This window comes from Crocodylus porosus, unplaced genomic scaffold (assembly GCF_001723895.1).
Source record: "Crocodylus porosus isolate Cpor-Errol unplaced genomic scaffold, CroPor_comp1, whole genome shotgun sequence".
Taxonomy (NCBI): Eukaryota; Metazoa; Chordata; order Crocodylia; family Crocodylidae; genus Crocodylus; species Crocodylus porosus.
In genome coordinates this window covers 10,902,566-10,927,356 of record NW_017728924.1, presented here as the reverse complement: position 1 = coordinate 10,927,356, position 24,791 = coordinate 10,902,566, and the positions used below count along the sequence as shown (strand labels likewise).

The 24,791-nt window shown below is 46.4% G+C and overlaps 1 protein-coding gene across 3 annotated transcripts; it reads left to right on the top strand.

Annotated features, from left to right (window-relative positions):
- The first annotated feature begins 251 nt into the window (after positions 1–251).
- On the top strand, positions 252–16,158 carry NSDHL (NAD(P) dependent steroid dehydrogenase-like). 3 transcript variants are annotated; one of them, XM_019540319.1, is made up of 8 exons: positions 252–287; positions 2,061–2,111; positions 4,540–4,701; positions 5,522–5,668; positions 10,026–10,154; positions 13,109–13,251; positions 14,431–14,533; positions 15,319–16,158. In XM_019540319.1, exons 2-8 carry the CDS (start codon positions 2,085–2,087, stop codon positions 15,649–15,651), a joined length of 1,044 nt encoding a protein of 347 aa, XP_019395864.1. In that variant the 5' UTR covers positions 252–287; positions 2,061–2,084; the 3' UTR covers positions 15,652–16,158. The 3 variants fall into 3 exon arrangements, with proteins under 3 accessions (XP_019395864.1, XP_019395865.1, XP_019395866.1); XM_019540320.1 differs by lacking the exon at positions 252–287 and adding an exon at positions 955–967; XM_019540321.1 differs by lacking the exon at positions 252–287 and adding an exon at positions 997–1,078.
- Positions 16,159–24,791: the final 8,633 nt, after the last annotated feature.

The following is a 24,791-nucleotide window of genomic DNA, read 5'->3' as shown; positions in this document are numbered from 1 at the left end:
CATGGCAACCGCGCTTCCCGTTAGTCCAGGCCCGCGTGCGGGAGGCGGGCATCTGCCAACGATTGGCCAAAGCCAGCAGAGCGGAGAACCAATCAGCTAGCGCGTCCGAACTCGACCGATTGTCGGCCCAGGGGGCGCGCCGCAAAAGGGGCGGGGCGTCACGGGGGAGGGCGGGACTGGCGGCGAGGGCCCTTTCCGATTGGAGGATGTGGAGCGGGGGCAGGCCCTCAGGGGAGGAGCAGGGCTGGTGTCATTCTGGCTGGGTCCGGCGGCGGGTCGGGCGTCAGGTAGGGACTGGGCTGCGGACGCAGCTTGGGGCCGAGGTCTTGGGGGAGCGGGGCGGTAGCGCTGCGGGCTCGTCCCGGTTGTCAGGTGTCTCCTCGCGCCGGGGCGAGGACCTGGGATTTGCCCCGTAGGCCCGTCTCTCTCCGATGTCGCTGCTACGGTCTTCCCATCCCGCCCCTTGTTCCTTCAGGTGCAAAGAGAGAGCTCGGCCATGTCTGTCAGCCGGGGCAGGGGGCTCAGCCCGAGGCCATATTCGTCCGCCCAGCCATGACGTCTGGCCCACAGGGCTCCCCACGGTCGGGAAACGTGATGGCGAGGGCCGTGGGAAGGGCCACCCTTCCACCGCTGCCGGCTGCCCAGGCCCCAGCTCGGGCCGTGGGTCAGACCGCTGCCCATCCAGCCCACCAAGGAAAAACGTTGAGCACCACTGAGTTTAGCAGTAGTAACTTGAGTGGTACCCCCACCATGTTTGCCTCGGGCCCCTCCTCCTAACTCCTGGGCATCCAGCAGTTCCTCATTTCCAAGGCTGATTGATGTATTACAGCGCTCCCTGCCTTGTAGAGGGACAGGGCAGCTGCCAGGCAGGGACCAGTCTGAGCTTGTACTTGTCTCCTCACACATTTATCTCCTCACACCTTGAGGCTCCCTTGAAAAGATTTTGCGTCACCATGCTAGCGCCATGGTGTTGTATACAAATCTTTTTTTTCCCAGAAAGTTTTTAAACCTAAGATTGGGGAGAAAACCTTGAAAAGGTGGAGGGACATGCATCCTATTCCAAAAACTACAGTCAAAAAGAAGTAAAGCAACATTTATTATAGTTTAGGGGTTTTTTTAAACCCTCATGATTTACAGGCTGTACTCCCTGTTTTGAATGTTTAGGGTTGGCGATACTACCCTTACCCATGGGAAAAATCTCCCTAATTAAAATTGTTACAGCTGCCACCTTATCTGCTACTTCCCTCCATTGCTGTTATGCCTACAGATCCCAGTCTATTGATCCTCATTGGAGCAGGAAGTGTTCTGGACATGCTTACACAGCAAACATTACATTACATGTAATGAGGGGTGTGCCCTCCAGATCTGTATGCCAGGTGAGGGTAGACTGCTGCTGTGGGCTGGGGCTGCTAGTGGGCTCTTCCCAGCAAGGGGCTGGGCTGGGGCTGTGCTTGGGGTGGGCAGCAGTAGTGCTGGGAGGTGAGGCTATTGGGGAGGGGCTGCAGCCACCCCAAAATTTGCTGTGGCCTATGTAGCAGCACCACTGCCACCTTGAGCACAGCCCCAGCCCAATCCCCCTGCCAGGAAGAGCCCAGTACCACCCCTAGCCCCAGGACGTAGCAGCACAGATCTGGGGGGCACACCCCCCATGCCCTCCCAGGGTGTGTGTAGCAGCAGGAGCTTCCCCTGAATGAGCCACAGCTCTGCTCCGCGCCCTGTCTCACCCTGGCTATGCAGTTCCTGCCTCTGCCCCACCCCAGCACAAGCCCCACTCCCTCCCTCACTGTGGGAGCCTCAATCTGCCCCGCCTCCATGCTCCTTCCCTCCCCCCTTGCCTCTTTCCCCACAACAAACTTACCGGCCAGGTGCTGCTTGCCATGCTGCCAAGCCGCATATTGGCAGTTGGATTGCTGATATGGCTTGCTAAAAATCGGCCATTGATATCAGCCCCAAAAATCTCTGTCTGTGCACCCCTACTGATTTCTGTTGTACTCAACTAGTGAGTTTAGGAATGATATGTTAAAAGTCATGCACAACTTGATTCTTTTTAGTTTTTCAAGGAATTTGATTTACACTGAATCCTCATGGAAATGGCTGCACGACTCAGACCAGTAAGTGCAAAGAAGTATTTTTTGTAACGTTGTATATATTCACATAGTTCTGAGAGGAGCACCACTACAATGTGGTCTAAAAAATTAGGGTAATACACATACTGAAGACAGGGACTTTCTTTCATGAGGCTTGAATTGCTTCAAGAATATTGCTGCTATGAAAGTGATCTTGAATTGTCAGAGGATCTGTTTCTGCTGTGGTTGCTCCTCATGCTCTTTTAACAAGGTTCAGGTCCCTGCTTAAGACACAGCCAGGTTTTATCTGCACTACAAAATCAACAGGTCTTGGGATTTTGTTACAACTGTAGTTGTTCCTTGATAAAATTGATAGTGTCCCACATTGCCCTGGAGATGGGGTCCTAACTTTCTTTTTTGCTAGGCATGTTGCTGAAACTTACTAAAGCTATTGTAATGCTTGTCAGTCTAATTTTAAAGTGAACCTGAGTTTAAAGTGGGGGAAGGTCAAAATTCAGCTTAGTTCACAAAATCATTTGAACTCCAATAAATTGTACACATCATGGGTAAATGTCCCTCATTGTGCTACTTTGTATATTTGTTGTTAGGGGAAATTCCAGCACTTCTAAACTCTTGACTGTTCTGTCACTACTTCCTTTGAGATTTTTTATTTAAGGATATGTGAAGCTGAGAAAGTGGGATTGGCTGACAGAAAAATATTAATGCGTTTCACACTGATAGTTGCAATGCTGGATCTCACTAGGCCAAAGGGAAGATGAGCACACAGAGAAATCTGGACTTTTCTTGATTTTGGCATGCTTGCTTATTTGGTTAATTGGGAAATAGGACTAATTTTAAGCAGTCAGCTTAGAGATCCCTGAAAATAATGTGCTTTGACATAAATGAACAAGTCAGTAGACTTCTCATTTCCATCCTGAACAAACTGAAACTTAGCAGCATGTTCCTTTTCTAAAAGCACAGCACTTAGAACCCATTGAATAATTGCCTTTCTTGTGTACTTTCACTGGGATAATATTTCTTTTTCAAATTAATAGAATAATTGCGGAGGTGGGTTTTTTGTGCAGTAACAAGGAACAAAATCAATTTACAACCAGGACAGACTGTTCTTTGTATAAAGCTCATCTTCAAGTTCATCATTAGCTTATTCTGTATTGGTTCTGAATACAGAAACCGTTAGACTCATTCCATTTAGGCAAGCAACCCAGACCAGAGAGTCTGATAACTGTTGACGTTGAGCACTGATTTAAAAATAAAAAAGCTATTGACTAACTTTTATAAACACAAGCTATGGCTCCTCTTGGCTTCCCCTCTGCCTTTATATGGACCTACAAGTGCTTCTTACAGCTTTGTGTGACAGCTGATTCCCCTGCATCTCCACCATGCTGCACAAAACCCCATGGGAATGAAGTTGAGCAAATTAAATTCTTTGAAGGGTATAGAAATATATTCAGGATGCCTCTCAGGACAATTGTTGCCAACAGTAGAGCAGATCGTGTTCTCAAGACAATTGAGGCTAAGAGTTATAGTTATGGTCTATCAGCTATGCTTTGGTTCGCATGAATCTTCTGCTGTTCAGTCAACGTTTGGAAGTAGATATGAATTCTGCCATCTGAATGATGGGGATTTTTGTATGAGAAGGATTTCTTGGGATGATATCTCTTATTGGACCAACTGCATAGTTGGGACAGGCTTTTGAATGCAAGGCATTCTTCAGAGATTTTTATATCATTTAATGCTTGCTTATTTGAGAAATTGGTTGGAGAGATGGACTAAATGGAGAGCAAGTATGTCACAGAATCCAAGAGCCCTAGCTATCCTGGACTGGTTTTTTGGGTTAAGAATCGAAAAGGAATTTGGAACTTCATCAGTTTACCAGCCCCTGTTTAGAGGAAGCTGAACAGTTTATCTAACATTGAGAAACCAGTATATTGGTTTGCATCTGAGCAAAATGTGAACACATTTTTTTACAATCCATGTATTGAGTTTAATACAGATATTGATTTTAATACATGGATTATACAGAATTTGGCTCTTTTTCTTTTCAGAATGTTTCAACACTTTTTTCTTGTCTTTGGCTCCTAAACAGATTGTTTTGCTGAGTACAGTGACTAGGAACTTAAATTACTCTCATCAAAGTTCACCCCATAGACAAAGAAATCAAAGATATACCTCTCTCTTTTATGGCACAAGCTCATTGATCAGAGATTTTCCTACATAGGAAGAAAACCCTGCATGTGTGCTGCTGCTTATTTATTGACATAGATCTCAGTGAGTTGCTTGATACCTGGAGTCAGATTCCTCCTATCATCCTAATTATTACTGGCTTGTCTAATTGCAGTATTGGGGAATATGAACTCTGAAAGAGAGTTTAAAACCATTATTTGTATGATCTTGCAGAGTTTAGAAGTGTTTAGCTGGGTGTTTATGCTTTTCTCCTTTTTTCCCTCTGCAGGCCAGTAAGAAATGCACTGTGATCGGTGGTTCAGGGTTCCTTGGCCAACACATGGTAGAGAAATTGTTGGAGAAGGGCTACTCAGTCAATGTGTTCGATATCCGAAAGGGGTTTGAGAATGATAAAGTGCAATTTTTCCTAGGAGATCTCTGCAGTAAAGAGGTATAATTGAGTTAATAATATACACAAGTAGATACGGGCATCTTTTAGAGGCTCGTTCCTCAAAGCAACAATCTTAATTTTGGTATGATGCAACAAACCTGTTCTTTGGCTAGTGGAAAAGTTCCCCTTAAGCAGTATATCCTGGAAGAATTACAGTACAAGCTGTGAATGGATGCTTAACTATGTCTTCCCTTTCCATTGCAAGTCTTTGTTCTTTCTCCAGTGACTCCTGATGATCCTCCAGAGGACTTTCTTCTGCAGCTTTTTAAATCCTCTTAATGATTGTTCAGCCTGAGTATCTGTATAAAATAGGGCATGTACCTGCCTTAGTGTAGAGATATTCATTGCTGTGTGACTTGGAACATTGCTGTGTGTGACCAGGGGAGAACTCCTAGTGACATGATATGCCTCAGGCCAGTTATGCTTCCTGGAGCAGGCAGCATAAAGATGGATAGTAGCATGCTGTTTAGGGGGTTTAAATCCTAGCAGGGTTCCATGAAGAGTTTTCTAATTCTGTCCAGGGATATTTCTGGCCTCAGGCTTTCCCTAAATGAATAAGGTATAGCTGGATCTAAGTGAGCTCCAAGCCTTAAAAGGCAGCTGAGTTCCTTTATGGAAGGAAAATAGCTTGCACAGCAGAAAGGACACTGCTTTAGAGATTCAATGACTCATCCTTTCTTTTGATTCTGTTACTGCATGAAAGAAATGGAGCCTGAAATAGAGCTGTTTAGTTTTGTATGTGTTCATACTACCTATACCTTTTCCAAGTAGAGAGCGCTGCTGGTGTTTCATTGCTGTCTTGTCTCATGTGTATTCTTAGGCCCTGCTCCCAGCCCTAGAAGATGTGACACTGGTTTTTCACTGTGCCTCACCAGCACCTTCCAGTGACAACAGGAAGCTGTTTTACAAAGTGAATTGTATAGGAACCAGAACAGTCATTGAAGCATGCAAAGAATCGGGTGTAGAGGTAAGGGGTTAAAAAGCATATGGTGGCATGTAAGATGCTAAGCCCCTGATATAATGCCACACTACAGCGGCAGTATTGAAGAAATAGTAACCTAATGCCTTCAGGAGCAGTTACAAAACACATGCACTGTTTTTGCTTTAGACTTTTTGATATCACATGAGCTTTATTTTTTTATTTCTGCCTAATGATTTTCTCTGTTAGAAATTCACAAATTCTCTGATAAAAATTACAAATTCTGTGACTAAAATCCATGTTTTTCTGTGATTAAAATGAAACATGAAATCTCTGTTATCACCAGAATGCTCTGTTAACCAGAGTTTCCAGCCAGTCGGCTGGCCGGATGCAGAGGGGGAAAGCTCGTATACAACAGCTACCACTGCCACCCATCACCCATTTCAGATAACAGGAGTTGCAATTCCCTTACTGCAGAGATGCCGGATAAGAGAGAGAGGTCTGTGTCTGTGTTTTTCCTAATATTGAGCCTGAATCGGTCTTCCAGGAGTTTGTGGCCATTACTCCTACTTTTCCCCTCAGGTGCACTGTTGAACAGTTGCTTACTGAGCCCTTGATGTACTCCCATAATGCAGCGGTAAGCTGCTACCAGGTCCCCTCTCAGCTTTCTTTTTTTCAGGCTGAAGGGTCCCAGATCCCTCAGCCTTTCCTCATATGGCTTGCCATGTAAGGCTCTGATCATATGGGTGACCCTTCCTTGGACTCTCTCAAGTTTGTCCATGCCCTGGATGTGTGTTGCTCAGAACTGGACACAGTACTCCAGTTGTGGTCTCACCAGGACTGAGTAGAGCGTAAGCATCACCTTCTTGGCTTTACTGGAGATGCATCGATTGATACATGCCAGAGTATTATTTGCTCTACTGGCTACAGCATCGCATTGCCAGCTCATATTCATACTGTGGTCTATTATTACCCCCAGGCTCCTTTTAATTTGTGGTGCTAGTCAGTTTGGTGCTGCCAAGCCTATAAGTGTGTTGAGGGTTGCTCATTCCCAGGTGGAGCACTTACATTTCTCGACATTGAACTTCATCAGATTCCGATCCGCCCAACTTGCTAGCCTGTGTAGGTCCACCTGTCTTCAAGCATGATCATGCTTCCCCATAACTTGGTGATGTCCACGAACTTGGCCAGTGAACTCTTCACCCCCACATCCAAATCTTTCATAAAGATGTTGAAAAGTACTGGACCAAGCACCAACCCCTGTGGGACACTGCTGCCCACTTCTTGCTAGGATGATACAGACCCATTCACTATGACTCTCTGGGTCCATTCCTGCAGCCAGTTTCTCACCCACCTGACTGTTTTGGAGTTAAGCCCACAGTCCTCTAATTTTCTTACAAGGACATCGTGGGATACTAGGTCAAAGGCCTTTTGGAAGTCTAGGTATACAATGTCAACCTGCTGTCTGGTGTTCATATGGCAAGTTACCCGGTCACAGAAGGAGATGAGGTTGGTAAGGCAAGACCTGCCTGTGACGAAGCCATGCTGGCTGTCATTCAGAATCTTACCTTCTGCAAGCTTATCACAGATAGACTCCTTGAACTTTTCTAGGATTTTCCCTAGGCTGGAAGTTAAGCTGATTGGCCTATAGTTGCCAAGGTCCTCCTGCCCTTCTTGTGGATGGGCACAACACTGGCCCTCTTCTAGTCCTCAGGGACTTTTCCAGAACGCCATGAGATCTGTGTGGGGCATGGTGGGGCAGGCTGCAGCTAGGTGCTGGGGCTGTGCCAGGTTGTTCCTGATGGGAAGCTGGACCAGGCTACACTCAGGGTGAGCAACAGCAGTGCTGGGAGAGGGGCTATGGGGGGGCTGCAGACACCCCAAATTTCACCATAGATCCCCCTAACTCCTCCCAGAGCCACTGCCCACCCCAAGCACAGCTCAGCCCTGCCCCCATTGGGAACAGCTCAGCACATCCCTGGCCCTAGCCCCCAGCTGCAGCTTGCCCTGCCCCCCCATGGTGCACGCAGCAGCAGGAACCACTTCCCCCCCCACCCCCTGGATGAACTGTAGCTCCAACCTGCAACCTGCCCTGCCCTGGCTGGGCAGCGACTCCCCCAGCCCCTGTTCCACTCCCTCCCTCACTGCAGGGGGTTTGATCTGCCTCCTCCACACAGCTTCCATCCCTTCCCCCTGCCCCTTCCAACACAACAGACTTACCAGCTGCCCACAGCTGTATCGGAAATCGAATCAGGATTGGCTGATATGCCTCCTTAAAAGTCAGCTATGAATATCAGCCCAGCCCTGATATGCCAGTGCCCTGCCCATGCCATTGCCCCTCACTCCAAACCATAGCCTCCAACCCTGCTGGTGCCCCTCACTCCCCACTCACAGCCCCCTGGCCCTGCTGCCCCTCACTCTCCACCCACAGCCCCACACGCCCTACCTCCCCCAGCCCTGGCAGAGGGGGCCCCCAGCTGCCAGTACTATAGGACTAGGGACTTGGGTCCACAGCCCTTTGCTCCCCAAGAAACGCCTGAGCCTCAGCTTCCCCTCCCCCACAGATGGCAAAACTGAAGCAGAGCATGTGGCCAGGGGCCGAGGCAGGCTGCCCACTGTGGGCTCAGGGCTTCCCACTCTACTGCCTTCCCCCCAGGGCCTCTGTGGCTCAGCAGGTGGAACCCATCACAGCAGGGCAGAGTGGGGTGGGGGGACTTGGTGCTGTTGCCAGGAGCCCCAGGTTGCTGGTAAGGCACCTCCTGCCTGTCTAGCAGAAGTGGTGGGGACACAACTCCATGCTCCTACTCCCACTGCTGCCAGGTGGGCAGGGGATGCTTCACAGAAGCAAAGGGACTCCCTGCCTCACTGCCCTGCCCTGCCCTGCTGCAACAGACCCCACCTACTGGGCCACGGAGGCCCCAGTGGGAGGGCAGCAGGGCAGGGAGCCCTGGGCCCCCAGAGGGCAGCCTGCATCCACTCCTGCCCTGCACACAAATCTGAGGGGCCTATGTCCCCCATCTGCCCCCAAGAGTGCGCACAGTGGTAGGGAACCAACCCCCAGCCACCCCCCAGATGAGCCATCCATGGCTCTATCCCACTTTCCTCCCAGTCCCTGTGGCCGCACATTCCTACTCAGGCCCCGGACTCCAAGCCTCATGCACTGTCTCAGCTGGGCAGCGCCTCCAGCCCCAGCCCTGCCCAACTCTGTCCCTCACTATGGAGGCCTCAGTTCCAACCCCCGCAACTTACCTGCAGAAGCTGCTCTCCATGCTGCCTGACATGCCACGTGCATGTGTGCGCATGCCCATGAACATGGCATGCCCTGCCTGATCCCCCTCCTCATGCTTCCACCAGAACCTTGCAGGCTGGCATTCTGCAAGCCTGCAAGAGGAAACCTGCCATTTCTTGCATTTTTCTACTTTAAAGGAGAAAATCTACATTTTTCTCCTTTAAATGAGAAAATCTGCATTTTTCCATGGTGAACAGAAAACCCAGATCCCTGCTAATGAAATGCTCAAGTGCTGTTTGCATGAAAGACTGTTTTTGGGGGGTGCAAAAGGGAGAAGGAAAAGGGAAAAGTTGGAGATCGTTCATAGAATATTCAAGTGCCAGGGTAGAGTTAATAAAACAATACACAAGATCATATTCTACATGTGAAATATGGAGTCCAGCCCAAAATTGCACTCCTCCTATTATAAGCTGTTAGGAGAAAACTGGTTCTGCATTGCTGACCTCCGGCTCCAGATTGAACTTCACTGAGCAAAGAGTTAATCTGATTCCAGAACCTGTTAGAAAATGTTCTGTCAATTAAAATGTGAATGCTGTTTAAAAATAAAGAATTAATATAATGTAATTCTGATCTTCCATGTGCATGTCTAACTTCTCATTTTATAACCATTGGGCCACACGACTCTCCAAAAAATAGAGATGATTTGTTCATTGGGGGTTGGATTATGTTCAAGTACTTCTCAGACATGTTGGTGGTAAATGCTGGAAGTGCTGTAGTGTGCTGGGCAAACAGGATAATTGGGTACTCAAGTTTTCCTCAAACACATTTTCTTCTTGATTGGCAGCAGTTGAAATTTGCTGATTTATCCCAGAATTTTCCACCTTCCTTAATAAGATTATAGCTCCTTGAAACAAGGACTATCTTCCTCTGTTTTGTGCCACAAAGAGGAATCTCATGGAGCTCAGTTATGTGTATATGGTCTTCACCATCTGTATAGTTGGATAATTTTCAGGATATCCAGGAACTGCATTTTCAATGGAATTGGCTAAATAAAAACTAACTTTGGTTTGTTTGCAAGGGGGGGGGTTATATTGGATTTTTACTCAGCCACTGTGATCAGTGAATCTTTGTTGTATCTTTTAACAAATGACCATTTTCTTCCACATCTGTTGTCAGAAACTGGTGTTAACTAGCAGTGCTAGTGTTGTCTTTGAGGGCACAGACATCAAAAATGGAACAGAAGACCTCCCTTATGCAAAGAAACCTATTGATTACTACACAGAAACCAAGATCCTGCAAGAAAAGGTATATGGCATTGTGATATTAATGCTACCATTGTTAACAAAATTGGATTTCCTAAAATGGGGTATGCCTTCCTAGCAATGTAAATGGCTAGCCAGGATTGGAATAGATGCCTCCCTCATTTCTGCTTTCATTGTTTACAAAAAAAATCTCTGGATTTTATAGTCACAAGGGAACCTTCAACAAGTGACCCAGGTATAACCCACACTGCACTATTTGCCTGAATTTTCAGGAAGCCTGAAAAAACAGTTCTGAGGCATAAAAAAATTCTTAATTATTTCACCAAAACTGAATCAAATTAAACCCCTTGCTCTCACCAAAGAGATTCAGCTACCTTTAGGTTTGCTTTGAGGCGCAGTGATGCAGCAGTGTACAGGTTGCTCTCACAGAAGCTGACCGTACTGTTCATGCCCTCCGGGTAAATACAGAGCTTTGGTTTCCATGGCTGTCAAACCTTCTTGTTGTGACTATAGTATAGTCACTTAACAGAAAAGAGAGAGAGCGCCAAGTAAACTTGTGGAATATGTTATCAGGAAAATAACTGAAGATTATTAGTTAAAGATGTGTTTGCGTGTGTGTGTACCTTTGCATTTGTAGTGAAAGAACAGACAGTGCTATAGCAAGGGGCGGGGGGCGACCAACCCAGGCACCAAAGCGAAGGGGCGCCAACAAATGGTGTCCAACCAGGGTGGGGCATGGGGCAAAGCTGTGAGCGACACATATGGGGAGGGATGGGGGAGCGGCTTCTGCTGCTGCATGCACACCTGGGCAAGCATGGGGGGCGGGCTTGTGCCCCCCAGATCTGTGCGTGGGGCAAGGGTGGACTGCCCCACAGGCTGCCCCAGGTGCCAGACTTCTTTGCCACAGCACTGAGAACACAGGACTGAAAGGGATATTCTAGGTGACTGAGTCTAGTCCTGCTATCACATCATCTAGTCCTGCTATACCTTTTATAATTGATTCATAGATTCATAGGCATTAGGGCTGGAAGGGACCTCAAAAGATCATCAAGTCCAGCCCCCCACCTAAAGGGCAGGAAGTCAGCAGGCCTCGTGGGATCTCAGCAAGATAGACATCCAAATGTCTCTTGAAGGCATTCAAAGTAGGTGCTTGAACCACCTCTGGCAGTAGTCTATTCCAAACCTTGGGGGCTCGGACAGTAAAGAAGTTCTTCCTTATGTCCACCTTGAAATGATCACGGAGGAATTCATTACCATTCGATCTTGTCATCCCTTGGGGCGCTCTGGTGAACAGATGTTCCCCAGATCCTGGTGGTCACCCCTGATAAACTTATAGGTGACCATCAGATCACCCCTGAGCCTGCACTTTTCCAGGCTAAAGAGCCCCATGGCTCTCAGGCTGTCATAGTAAGTCTGTTTTCCTGACCTCTGGTCATGCGCGTGGCTCTTCTCTGGACTCTCTCAAGCTTCTCCACATCCTTTTTGAATTGTGGAGCCCAAAATTAGATGCGGTACTCCAGCTGTGGCCTTATCATGGCCAAGTACAATGGGAGAATGATGTCCTGGTATTTGCTTGAGAAGCATCTATGGATGCAACCCAGCATTTTTCTTGCTTTACTAGCTGCAGCATCACATTGAAGGCTCATGTTCGTCTTGTGGTCAGTTATGACCTCCAAGTCCCTTTTGTCCAAAGTGCTAGCCAGTGTAGCACTGCTGAGCCTATAAGCATGGTGTAGGCTTTTCCTCCCAAGGTGGAGAACCTTGCATTTTTCAGTGTTAAATGCCATCAAGTTCTCGTCTGCCCATTTCTTGAGCCTGTCAAGGTCAACCTGGATTGCCCTCCTGTCCTCAGGTGTAGATGCTTTACCCCAAAGTTTGGTGTCATTGGTGAACTTGGCCAATCCACTTCTGATGCCAATGTCCACATCATTAATGAAGATGTTGAACAGTATAGGCCCAAGGACAGAGCCTTGAAGGATTCCACTGGGCACAGGGCACCATGACAATTGATTTCTGTCAACCACCTCTCCCTGGGTCCAACTATATAGCCAATTCCCCAGTCAGCGGATCATGGAGAAGCCGAGGCCACAGTTGGCCAGTTTTGCCAAGAGGTGATCATGGGATACCAGATCAAAGGCTTTTTTAAAGTCAAGATATATGGTATCAATCTCTTCCCCCTTGTCCAGGTGATAGGTCACCTGGTCATAAAAGGATAAAACTTTTACTTTTAATCGTAATATTGATTAAACTTTAAGTAACTGATTAAACTAATGTTGCCCTCACTACTCCTATTGGAAGTTTGTTGCAGACCCTCAGTGCTCTGATGGTTCAAAATCTTATAAATTTATTCAAGGCTATTTGTTCTTGGGAAGTTACTGTGGAAAGAGCAGAAAGATGAGAGAAAGAGGAATTAAAAAATACTGTCAATTTAATCTCAGTTGGAAATGCATTTGAACACTTTTGTTACTGAGAACTTCATGTTAACAAAAATTTTAAAAAATGCATCTTGCATTTCTCCCGCTTTGGACAACGGAAGTCACTGAAGCCTGTTTCACTTTCAACTCCTTAGTGCCTTGGAGCTTTGGTTTTAAATGCAGCCATCTCATATTTTAAATTAAACACAAAGAAACCATGACATTGGGGCCTATTATAAAGAGTATCAACATAATAAACTATTTTACTACTTTTAAATATTCAGCTGAATCTCTGTCTTGTTTGTCTTCTCTCACTTGAGATAGCAGAAAATAAATTGCAGTAACTTACCACTTGTTGTATCCAGGTGTAAATCACTGTAATTTAACTATGCTGTGAGATAAGAGTAGATGAGCCGTAAGTAGCGGAAGGTTTACCCAGAAAAGCAGTGGGGTACAGCTTCTTTTTAATGAGCAACAGTTCAGGGAAAACAGCTCAATGGTTTGATGCAAGAGTTGCATTTCTAAGTGATCTTTTAGTCTCTCTAGCCTTTCTAGCTGAATTAAGTGTTTTTGTCGCCTGCAGGAAGTGCTGAGTGCAAATGACCCAGATAAGAATTTCTTCACAACTGCCATTCGTCCTCATGGAATATTTGGTCCCAGGGACCCCCAGTTGGTTCCCATCCTCATTCAGGCAGCAAAGAGTGGAAAAATGAAGTTCATGATTGGGTGAGCATCTTACACCTGTATGTGAAATATGATGTCAAAACAGCAATCCTCTTTCAGAAGGGAATGATGTTAAATGTGTAGTGCTCAAAATGTAGAATAGCCCACCAGTATTAAGTCAAAGTTTCTGCCATGAGATCCCTTTGAGATTGACAGACTGTTACATCTCACAACCTGTCTATGGGAATTTCTTCTCAGAGGACAATGACTTCCCTAGATACATACCCACCTACTCTTTGACACATGAAGCAGGATTGATTTTCATGGCAGAGAGGGTGTTGGTACCACACAAACCCATGTAGCGTAGAGAAACTACTTCAAAAGGTTTTTGTGCAAGTATCTCACAGCAGAGATACTTGATCCATATGGTGAAAATATTGATAGTGACATTACAGGTCAAACTATCATTCCAACTGTAAATATGATAAATCGATTTGCAGTGTCACAGCCCCCTTCAATCCTGCTAAACTTTGCTCAGTAGTCCAAGCTGATCATTCATACACAAAGACCTTGGATAAATATGCTGTTTGAAGTGTTTCAAGTGCCTTTAAGTGCTCCAGAGAATGCAGATGCAGGTGTTCACACCTGAAAAAGCCCTTCAAAAATGGTCCTTGAAAAAAGACTGGTATCTTTGGAGGTACTTCCTGAAACATCTGCACCCTCCTCAGAGCACAACAGGGAGTTGCTCAGCCCTCTGGCATTCCCCAGTGCTCTGCCCTCTCCCTCTGCTTGAAGTTGGGCCAGCATCCAGGAAGTGCTCTTCTGTGCACGTGTTTGTCCTCACAGTCTTCTGGAGTCTGAGAGGCTTAAAAAGATTCCTGCACTCCAGTCAGGGGTCCTTTATGGTGTGTGACTTCATACACATGTCTACACAGTGCTTAAGCATATCAGATTTAAAGCACTTCAGGATTTGAAGTGCTTCACATCCATGCTTGTTTATGCCCTAAAAATGATCCAGTTATAATCATCTATCAGCCTCAACCAGATGTAGTAGTGCTAGTTTGTGTAATATTAACTTTCCTAGCACTGCACTATTCTTGTACTTAAGTTTCTTACTGCAATGTTGAACAATAATTGGGAAAGGGGAACCTGGGAGTAGTTAGGTTGTTTGGCAGTTTGCAACTTCCAGATATTCAGCCTGCCCCACACTCAGTGGCAAGTTTTTCCATTTTTTCTTTGCAGGGATGGGAAGAACTTAGTGGATTTTACTTTTGTGGAAAATGTGGTCCATGGGCACATACAGGCTGCAGAACATCTTCACAAAGACTCTCCCTTGTGTGGGAAGGTAAGGTATGAGTCTTATGCATGACTAGAAAAGCCAGTGTGAGGTAAGATAGGCCTCCATTGCTCATCACTATGCATTCTGCTTTGGCACATCCCTTCACCAGGGGCTAGCTAGGGTAGGCACCCTACCCAAGCTTTACTTACAGTTCCAAATTATTATGATCAATAATGGAATAATTAGTGTTGACTCTTTTCTTCAATATTAACACCTCTTATACAGTAATGAAAGTATCTCACACCTTTTGGGTATCTTCTGTTTGCAGACTTAATCAGACATGTGCGTGCAATGACCAGTCTGAGCAGCCACAAGGGCTAATATATATAAATGTATTTAGATTTAATTTCATAAGATTTCTTGCCAACAGAATTACAGCCAAGGTTCTGAACACATCTAAAGTACAATAACTTTGTTGTGACAAAACACACAGTCTTCAGCAGCAGAAATTCTCAGAAGCCTATTTAGTATGCCCTACTTCTGACATGTGTCAAAGCCACTACTTCCCAAGACTGAAGCTATTTCACCATGGATGCTGTGGCACCATTTAATTCTTTAAGCAATTACTAATAGCCCAATGAATTGTTAGGGGAAATGGGCTCTCTAAATAAGGAAGTTACATGTTGTTCTTCTAGTGTAGTTTTTCAAGTCAGATATAGAGCTGATCTGATTGGAACAATCTTCATGGCAGAGCATTTTAATTCCCTCAGGAACAGAACGAGTGAGGGTATACAAAAAGTGTGTGAACAGTCTTATTTTAATTCCAAAGGTTTTGTCTTCCTCTTTTTCAGGCATTTCACATCACAAATGATGAGCCAATCCCTTTCTGGACTTTCTTGTCCCGTATCCTGACTGGTTTGAACTACGATGAACCTAAGTACCAAATCCCCTATTGGCTGGCTTATTACCTGGCTCTCCTCCTCTCTCTGGTGGTGCTGCTGCTGAGTCCGTTCATTACAGTCAAGCCCACTTTCACCCCGATGCGGGTTGCATTAGCTGGTACATTTCATTACTATAGCTGTGAGCGGGCCAAAAGGGACATGGGCTACAAGCCGGTAGTTAGCCTGGATGAAGCAGTGGCAAGGACTGTCCAGAGCTATTCTCACTTACGCCAAGCCAAATAAGGAAGCCTAGAAATTTTCCTCATCTCCTAGTCACTTTTAACAATATAACAAGGGCACTGAAGAGACTTTAATCCTCTGAACAAAAGAATCTTCCCTCAAGCCTTTCTTATGGAATGCAAGTTTCCCTGGTTTGGAAGGCTTCATCCTGAAGCTGGGCTAACAGTGCATCATGCCTGTCATTCCTTTGATGTGACTGACATTTTTAAAACAGCTACCAAGCCCCTGTGGGCTACGTGTAAATGTACACCCAGCCTTCTAAATACCAAGCTAACACATCTGCATTCCATCCCCTGCTCTCTGCGCCCTAATCCTAGGTTCTCCCGCTCTGTTGGCCACCCTTGTTTTTTTCTAATGACTGCCAGTTGGATAATGGAATAATTCTCATGACTGGTTTCTCCCTGTGAAGTGGCCTTTGTACAGAGGAGAGCAGTGGAAGTAGAGCACATGCCAGGCAGGGGCTCCACAACCATCTGCTTTAAACCATTAAAGTTTGTTTAATTTCCCAAAGACAACTGTTGATTTCTCTTCGGTCTGGGGTGGTTTGTCCTATTCCTGTAAGCCAGATGGGGGAAGTAGTAAAGGGTGATGGTGCTCATTTTACAGTTCCTCTTAAAATGTCTTAAGTTCTTAACATTTCCTAGGGAATCTGTTATTTAATTTCTACCTAGAAACATGCATCTTCTTTGAAATAACACCTCTAAAATCAAGAAAAACTTATTTCCTAAGACTGTTTCTTCTTTGAAATAGCAAGGTTATTCTGAACATGTCAGTGTGAGTGGGATTTTACAAGATTTACTCCTGTAAAACAGTATAAATGAAACTTGTCATTTAGTACACAACTTTTTCCGTAAGTCCATTTGTTTTCCATTTTGATTGCACTCGGTTGGAATTGCCTGATATGCAGGGCCTGCACGTGCTTTGGATGTTTCATTGGACAGCTAAATTTCCTGTATGTTAGAGCAGTCATTAAAAGAGAAATTCTTCCCTGTAAGACAATGGCTATTGTAATGCTATTTTGCTTCCTGTGCTATTTAGTTTGACATTTAAAAATTCATTTAAATTAATTTTCCATGAGCTCCAGGTCCTTATAGTTAAAATTAATAATTACTAGATGTTGGCACGGGGAAAGGCCAGAGTTCTTTGCACAGGTAATAAGGCACAATAAATCCCAATCCCATTTGAGTATTTAAGTATTCCTAGAACACACATAACTGTGAAATAGATTATTTAAATGTTGATCACTTTAAAAGCTAGCTAGTTAATACTCTTAATATCGAATGTTCTTATATACACAGTGAAATCAATGATCCATCGAGATGAATGTTTAAGTTCACTTTGATTTGCTGCTAGTATCCAGAGCACAATTCTTAGCAATGAGTGGAATAGAAATCTTACAGTCCCTAAGTATGTAGGGAGCTGCTTGTGATGCATTTTTTTGCATCCATGGTCTGCCTCAATTTCAGTAGAAACCTTTTCCCATGGCCTGAGCTGTATTTTATTCTGCTTAATACTATGGCAAAAAGTATTTAAAGACACAGTGATGATGGCACCAGCGAAGGACAAAAATGAAGCCATCCTTTTGCCATTGATTTTGTGGCAAGAGCATACATCAGCCCTGTTTGTCCTTAGTAAACCAAGATTTTGTCCTATGTATAACTGTAAGGACCTAAGATTTTTGCTCCTTAGTGTTTTTCTATAACTGTTATCTGCCATGCTGCTGCTGTAGACGTGGCTTCTCTTACTCATTTCAGTGCAAATTCTATTGTGGAAAAGGTGTTTGCTATCTAAATGAAACATTTTTCAAGTACCTACTTTCTTGGCTGACCTGGCCATCCAACTAACTGCTGGGATCTTGTGGATCTTGGCCCTTTGGCGTGTAGGGCTTTGTTGTCAGGCCTTTGTGAAATGCCCCCAACATAACTGACTTCAAGGAGTGGGGAAGATTAATGTATAGTAAGTACATGTACACTCTTATCCAACATGCGCATGTGCAAGTACCTGGTTTCTAAGATGTTATGGTATTCAGTTACACTTCCAACTTATAGCTAGTGGAAGAAAGACTGAGTGGTTAGAATTTGGTACTTGGGAGGTTAAGGATGTATCTGAGCCTAGCAGCTAAACACTGATTATAGTAGCCACTGGCACACAGGGAGGAATGCGGTTAGTGTCCTGTTCAGCTGCCTCTCACTGCCCAGCTGAAATAACCAGGTACTGAATTACAGTTGCATCAGCTGGGAGCAGCTTCAGGACAAGTCCACAGCAGTTTTCAGAATGGTCATCTCTGGCACTGTAGCAGGGTAGCTTAACTACTTATCACTGTACACCTAAGGCTCAAGGGGCCCTGTGTTTAATTCTTGTCCTACCAAGGACTACCAGTGTTATTTTGATCACATCCCTTATTATTCTGTAAAATGAAGCTAATAGTATTGAGGTCCCTCATAGGAGTGTTGTGAGGATAGATGCATATAGTTTGTGAGACACTCACATAAACATCTTAAGACAGAAACTGGAAAACAAGTCGTTAAAGGTAATATTGGGAATAGCCTCTAGGTGGCATTTGCCACTGTACAGCACCTATCCATGTAACCGTGGTGGTCTGGCTATGATGGTTCAGAGACAGCAGAAACAAACTCTGTGAGATGAAATCTCCTTTAGTGCACCTACCTGTAGAATTGCAAGAGATGAAAGACAAGGAGGCACTTGAAGCATGGAGGCTTGTCTCCTTTTTCTCCTAACTCAACAAATGGGTGCAATAAAAGCTCACCAATCTAGCTTTTGCCTATTCAAGGAGTACCACACTGTCTATCCTAGCCATCCCAAGCAATTGTAAAGGAAATGTGTTCATTTCCCTTTACCACTGCAGAGTTATTGGACCAGAAGGTATATGATAACTAGATGTTAGCTAGCAGGTGGTGATGGTATAAGAGTAAGAACTACTGGAACTTCAGGATTGCTTGGAGAGGTATGATGGTAAAATTCAGCGGTGGCCAACCTGCGGCATGGGTGCTACAAGCAGCACAGACAGCCTTTGTGTGCATGTGGCAGATCAAGGAGGGGATAGGCAGCACAGCAGCAGATAGGGCAGGAAACAGAAAGCAAAGTAGCAAATTGGTCAGGGAGCACAATGAAGGAAGCAGAAGACAGGAACAGTGGATCAGGAAGGGAGCACAGGGCTGGGAACAAAGGAGAGCAGCAGACTGGGTAGCAGAAGGGGATCATTTGAGCATTTGAGGAGTGTATGGAGCTAATTTGTGTTATACCTGCCAAAAAGGTTGGCTGCCACTGGTATAATAAGCAACGCTGGAGTTAGAGTTTTCCTTCAAAAACCCAGTTTGTGTAGACAGAAATAAACTAGAGAAAATATTAATGAGGTGCTCTATGAAGGCAGGAGCAGTTTCCCTCTGCTGGTAAGTCACCAAGATGATTAGACAGAATTAAAATTAGATTGACCAGCATAGTACTCCCTATAAATCAGGTCAACTTCTACTTTCTTTTTAAGATAGCATCTATTGGACTTTAGTTTCCAAACCAGCTGGAAACTCTGCACTATTCTGTGTTAAGTCTGACATCCATGTGACTGAAATTCTAGCCATCAGATCAGAAACATCTCTTATCTGTAAGGGCTAAACATCTTTATACTTACCCAGCGCTCCGGTTCTCATTATTCATGGTTTTATCAACATTATCCCTACAGCACACAGTTAGCCAAATACAGTTAGCCCCCACAGTGGCTCTGCCCTGCACTTATTGCAAGTACTTGATATGAGGTACAAATAAAGTCCCTGTGTGTGCTCTTCCTTTGGGTACCTTGTGTAATCTAATGACTGTGGAAGCTTGGCCAGATGGGCACATGAAATGTAAATGACCATATTAAAATAACAATGCATCTTGCACTAGAATGCAAGATCATGACTGGGACCATACCAATTGATTTCATCTCCTGTGCTAGTTGCAGATGTACCCAATATTTTATCACGCTAAACCAGGGATGGGCAATTATTTTGGCTGGAGGGCTGTTTAATGAGTTTTGGCAAGCATTTGAGGGCTGCAAGCATAGCCTCGCCCCTTGACAGGAGCCCCGCCTCCTGGTTGCTATCTCAGGGCTGGAATTCCCCACACCTCCTAACCTCTGACCTTTGCCACCGGAAGTTCCTCCTCCTGCCTCCAGAAGTATTCCTTTTGGGAAGGGGGTTCACCATCTTGGAATGGGAAAAAAATTATATATTAAAAAATCATACATTGACAATAGCATATTTTAGTTTTATTTCAAAATATACTTTTGTCCTGGTTTGTGTGTGTTTTGTTGTATATATAGAGGTGATTGCATAATAGCTCAAAATGAAGTCTTATGGTTTGTGGGGGGATGTCGGTGTGTGTGTGGGTGTGGATGAGTGGGTATTGGGTTTGTGGGGGCTGTGGGGTGTATGGAGGGGGAAGGTGGCTCGGTGTGTGTGTGGTGGGGTGTGTGAGTGTAGCAGTGCATGGAGCTCCCCCCCCAGAAGCATGCGAGTGTGTGAGGGGGGAAGGTGTGGGTGGGCGCAGTGGTTGTGAAGTGTGTAATTGTGGGTGGGGGAGGATGCGGTTGTGGGGTTTGCGGACATAGGCAGCATGTAGGGGGGACATGTGCCTCCCCCACCGAGAATGGCTGCTGCCAAAGCCACCGCTGGCTTCTGCAGGCAGTTGCTGCTTGCACCTACCCCTGCCCTTGCTGCTGACACGGCCAGTGGCAGCTGCAAGTGGTTCCCACTTGCCACTCATCACCCCCCCACCGCTGACACTGCGCCTGCAGGTAGTCCCTGCTTGCTACTCGCCACTGCCGACACCGATGCCAGTAGCTGCAGGCAGTCCCCATTTGCTGCTCACTGCCATGGTGCCCCCCCAGTCTTGGGAGGCACCAGTCTTTCATGTTTGTGGGTATGGTAGGGTGTGCATAGAGGCTGGGCAGGTGCAGGGTATGTGGGGTTGGGGCTGCGCACATGGGTCCCTGCCGATACCACAGGGCTCTGGCTGGCAGAAGCCAGGAGGAGTCACCTGTTACCTGGGCTGCCTAGAAAGGCACCCCAGCTGCAGGACCACCCCAGCCCTGCTGCGGGCCCAGGGAGCAGCAGGTTGTGCCACTGCCAGACAGTGCCTGGGCCAGGTGGGACCTAGGGACCCCCCGTGGGATGGACAAAGACCCACTGTGGGCCATATTTTGTCCACTCCTGTGCTAAACCATTCATAAATAACTGCATATCCCTACGTGACTGTATCCTCCTTGTTAAGACATCATCATTAAGGCATATTTATCACAACAGGCATTCAGTGTCTATCTGGAGTTTTGTAAATGTCTCCATAGACTATCACAGCTGCAGACTATTGCAGATTCTGCCTCATTCATGGACCATCACCAGTACAGACTATTGCTAATTCTGCCCCATCCTTAAAACAACTACCAAAAGCAGTGTCCTGTGAGCAGTGCCTCAAGGTATTCCATTCAGTCAATCAAGACCCACCCCATTTGACTGAAGTGTAACCTCTGGACTGATCAAAGCTTTCAAAAACAAGTTTCACACCTGGATGACCCAACACAGGATCCAAGCAGTTAGCAAATGTACTGTGATGGTCCTGCTTTGTTCAGACTTTACTTGACCAACTATTAAGGAAGAATGCTTTGAAGCTATGCAGTGGAATGGTATAAGAATAAAACAGAGTTGCCAGCAAAGTGTGCACTCCAGGAGAGGGAGAGAAATCATTGCAACATTGTACCTGTACCCAGCTGATCATTAGGGCTGTGCGAAATTTCGCCACCAGTTTTGTTTTGATGCTGTTTTGAGGTTGAAACGGCAAAATCGAAATGGAACAGATATGGTCGAAACAGTCTTGAAAAAAAACAAGGCAAGTCAAAATGTTTCTACGTTTCGATGCTGTTTCCACATTTCGCCCATGGGCTATAATGGGGAAAGTTAAAACAGCCCTTAACTTTGTCATTCTGGCCAGATTTGAATGAAACTTGCAGCAGTGGTAGTCTCTTCTGAGGGCATGAAGCGTGCCAAGTTTCAAGAAGATAGATGCAGGGAGGGGTTGGAGAAACTGCGCCCCAAAATCTTGAAAGCAAAACTCATGTGACATGTATGTGTTAAGCCACAGCAGGGTCAAAACTGCAGGGATGCCATCCCCTGTGGACACCACAAAGCCTGCCAAATTTCAAGAAGAAACTTGCAGGGGCTTGCGGGAAACTGCACCTCAAGCTACGGACAAGCAAAACTCGTGTCATAGGTGTGTTAAGGTGCAGTGGGGAGACAGCTGCAGACCTGCTAGCCCCTGCTGAGTCCAGGGACCCTGCAAGCTGTCAAGGAGCTAGGTGCACTGGGTTCTGGGGCCCTGCACCTCTGGCTGCTGACAGGCAAAACTCGTGACATGGGTGCTTGTGCAACTGCTACCTCTCATCAGGCAGCAGGACTGAAGATCTCCCATCACTTGCCACCATAGACTTGGGGGTAGTAATTGACTACAGTATGAACATGAGCTGGCAGTGCGATGCTGTAGCCAGCAGGGCCAACAAAATGCTGGTATGTATCAATTGATGCATCTCCAGGACAACCATTAGGGCTGTGCAAGGCTTCGAACACAGTTTCGGATCCGGAGCAGCTTTGGATGCGTCAGAATCGAGGCAGCACGTCCAAGTCGAGGCGCCGCCTCGTTCAGCTTCCCAAAGCGCTTCAGAGCCACCTCAGAGATCCGGCCACAGGATATAATGGGGAAACAATAAAATATCTATCATTTTGTTGTTTGTTATCCAATTTGGATGAAATTTTCAGGGATGGTACACTCTACAGAGAGGATGAAGCCTGCCAAGTTTCAAGCTGATCGGTGCAGGGGTTGGGGGGAACAGTACCCCAAATTCTTGAAAGCAAAACTCATGTCATGTCTAGGCGTTACAACATAGCGGGGTGAAAACTGGAGGGGTGGTAGCTCTTACTGGGGCCACAAAGTCTGCCAAGTTTCAAGAAGATTGGTGCAGGGGTTTGGGGGGAACTGCCCCTCAAGCTGTGGACAAGCAAAACTGGTGCCGTGGGTGCTTGTGGGACTGACCGTCTCTGGCTTGGGGCGGGGAGGGGAGACGAGACACTGCTTCTGGCCTGGCTGCTAAGCTGCTGTGTTCCCAGTTACCAATCAATCAATCATGATTCACTCAGGGACCAGGGACTCAGGGACCAGCTCAAGACACAGAACCCGGCTACTACATAAAGACATAAGGAGCAGTAATTAGCACCTACAAAATCAGACTAAGGAGAGGAAAAAATCAATACAGACAATCAACTGCCCCAAGGCAGACATGGTCTTGGTATGAGTTTTGTCTGTCAGCAGCCAGGGGTGCAGGGCCCCAGACTCCCCTGCACCGATCTCCCCGACAGCTGGCAGGAGTCACAGCAGGGGCCACCATCCCTGCAGCTGTCACCCCGCTGCACCTTAACACAGGCCGTGTCACCCATGGCACCAGTTTTGCTTGTCCACAGCTTGGGGTGCAGCTCCCCCCAAAGCCCTGTACCGATCTCCTTGAAACTTGGCAGCCTTTGTGGCCTCAGTAAGAGCTACCAGCCCTGCAGTTTTGACCCCCCACCCGTGTTGTAACACACAGCCGTGACAGGAGTTTGGCTTTCAACAATTTGGGGTACAGTTCCCCCCAAACCCCTGCACCGATATTCTTGAAATGTGGCAGGTTTCATGCTCTCATCAGAGGCTACCATCCCTGCAAGTTTCATCCAAATTAGACAAAAAACAACAAAGTTATAGATATTTAATTGATTCCCCATTATACCCTATAGCTGGATCTCCAAGGCAGCTCTGAAGCTTTGAGAGCTGCTTCAGTCGGATCAAGGCTGAAACCCAGTCCAGAACCCCAGATCGGATCGCTGCCATCTGAAGCGGCCGGTTCCAAAGCCAGATTGGATCACTGCTGCCTCGCACAGGCCTAAAAACCATTGCAAAGAAGTGATTCTCCTGCTCTACTCGGCTCTTCTTGGTATTGGTGAGACTGCAGTTGGAGTACTGTCATTTCTGGGCTCTGCACTTTAACAAGGATGTGGTAAAGCTTGAGAGAGTCCAGAGAAGGGCTACCCATATGATCACAGACTTGCATGGCAAGCCATATGAGGAAAGGCTGAGAGACCTGGGACTCTTCAACCTGAAAAAGAGAAGGCTGAGAGGGGACTTGGTTGCAGCTTACCGCTACATTAGAAGCATACATCTAGGGCTTGGTGAACAACTGTTCACCAAGGCACCCTTGGGGAAAACTAGAAGTAATTGTCACAGTCTGGACACCCTAGTTGTGAAGTAGTTTTTTCTACTGTTGAGCCTGAAACAAGCCTGAAACGAACTTCCAGCCTTTCCTCATATAGCTTGCCATGCAAGTCTCTGATCATATGGGTGGCCCTTCTCTGGACTCTCTCAAGTTTACCATGTCCTTGTTATGGTGTGGAGCCCAGAACTGGGTGCAGTACTCCAGCTACGGTCTCACCAGTGCTGAATAGAATCGGGTAGAGCAGGAGAATCACTTTGCAATGGTTTTGCTGGAGATGCATCAATTGATGCATGCCAGAGTACTGTTGGGTCTACTGGCTACAGCATCGCACTGCCAGCTCATGTTCATACTGTGGTCAATTATTACCCCCAGTTGGTGACAAGTGATGGGGGATCTTCAGTCCTGCTGCCTGATGAGAGGCAGCAGTTGCACAAGCACCCATGTCATGAGTTTTGCTTGTCAGCAGCCAGGGGTGCAGGGCCCCAGAACCACCCTGCACCTATCTTATTGACAGCTGGCAGGCTTTGTGGCCACAGCAGGGCCTAGCAGCCAGGCCTGCAGTGGTTTCCCCTGCACCTCTGTGCCAAGACAGACACAGTTGCACAAGCACCCATGACATGAGTTTTCCCTGCCTGTGGCCAGAGGTGCAGGGCCCCGGAATCCCTGCACCCATCTCCCTGACAGCTGGCAGGTTTTGTGGCCTCAGCAGGGGCTAGCCGGCCTGCAGCTTTCATCCTGCCATGCCTTAACACAAAGTGTCACCCATGTCACAAGTTTTGTTTGTCCGCAGCTTGGGGTGCAGTTTCCCCAAACCCCCATGTCACAAGTTTTGTTTGTCCGCAGCTTGGGGTGCAGT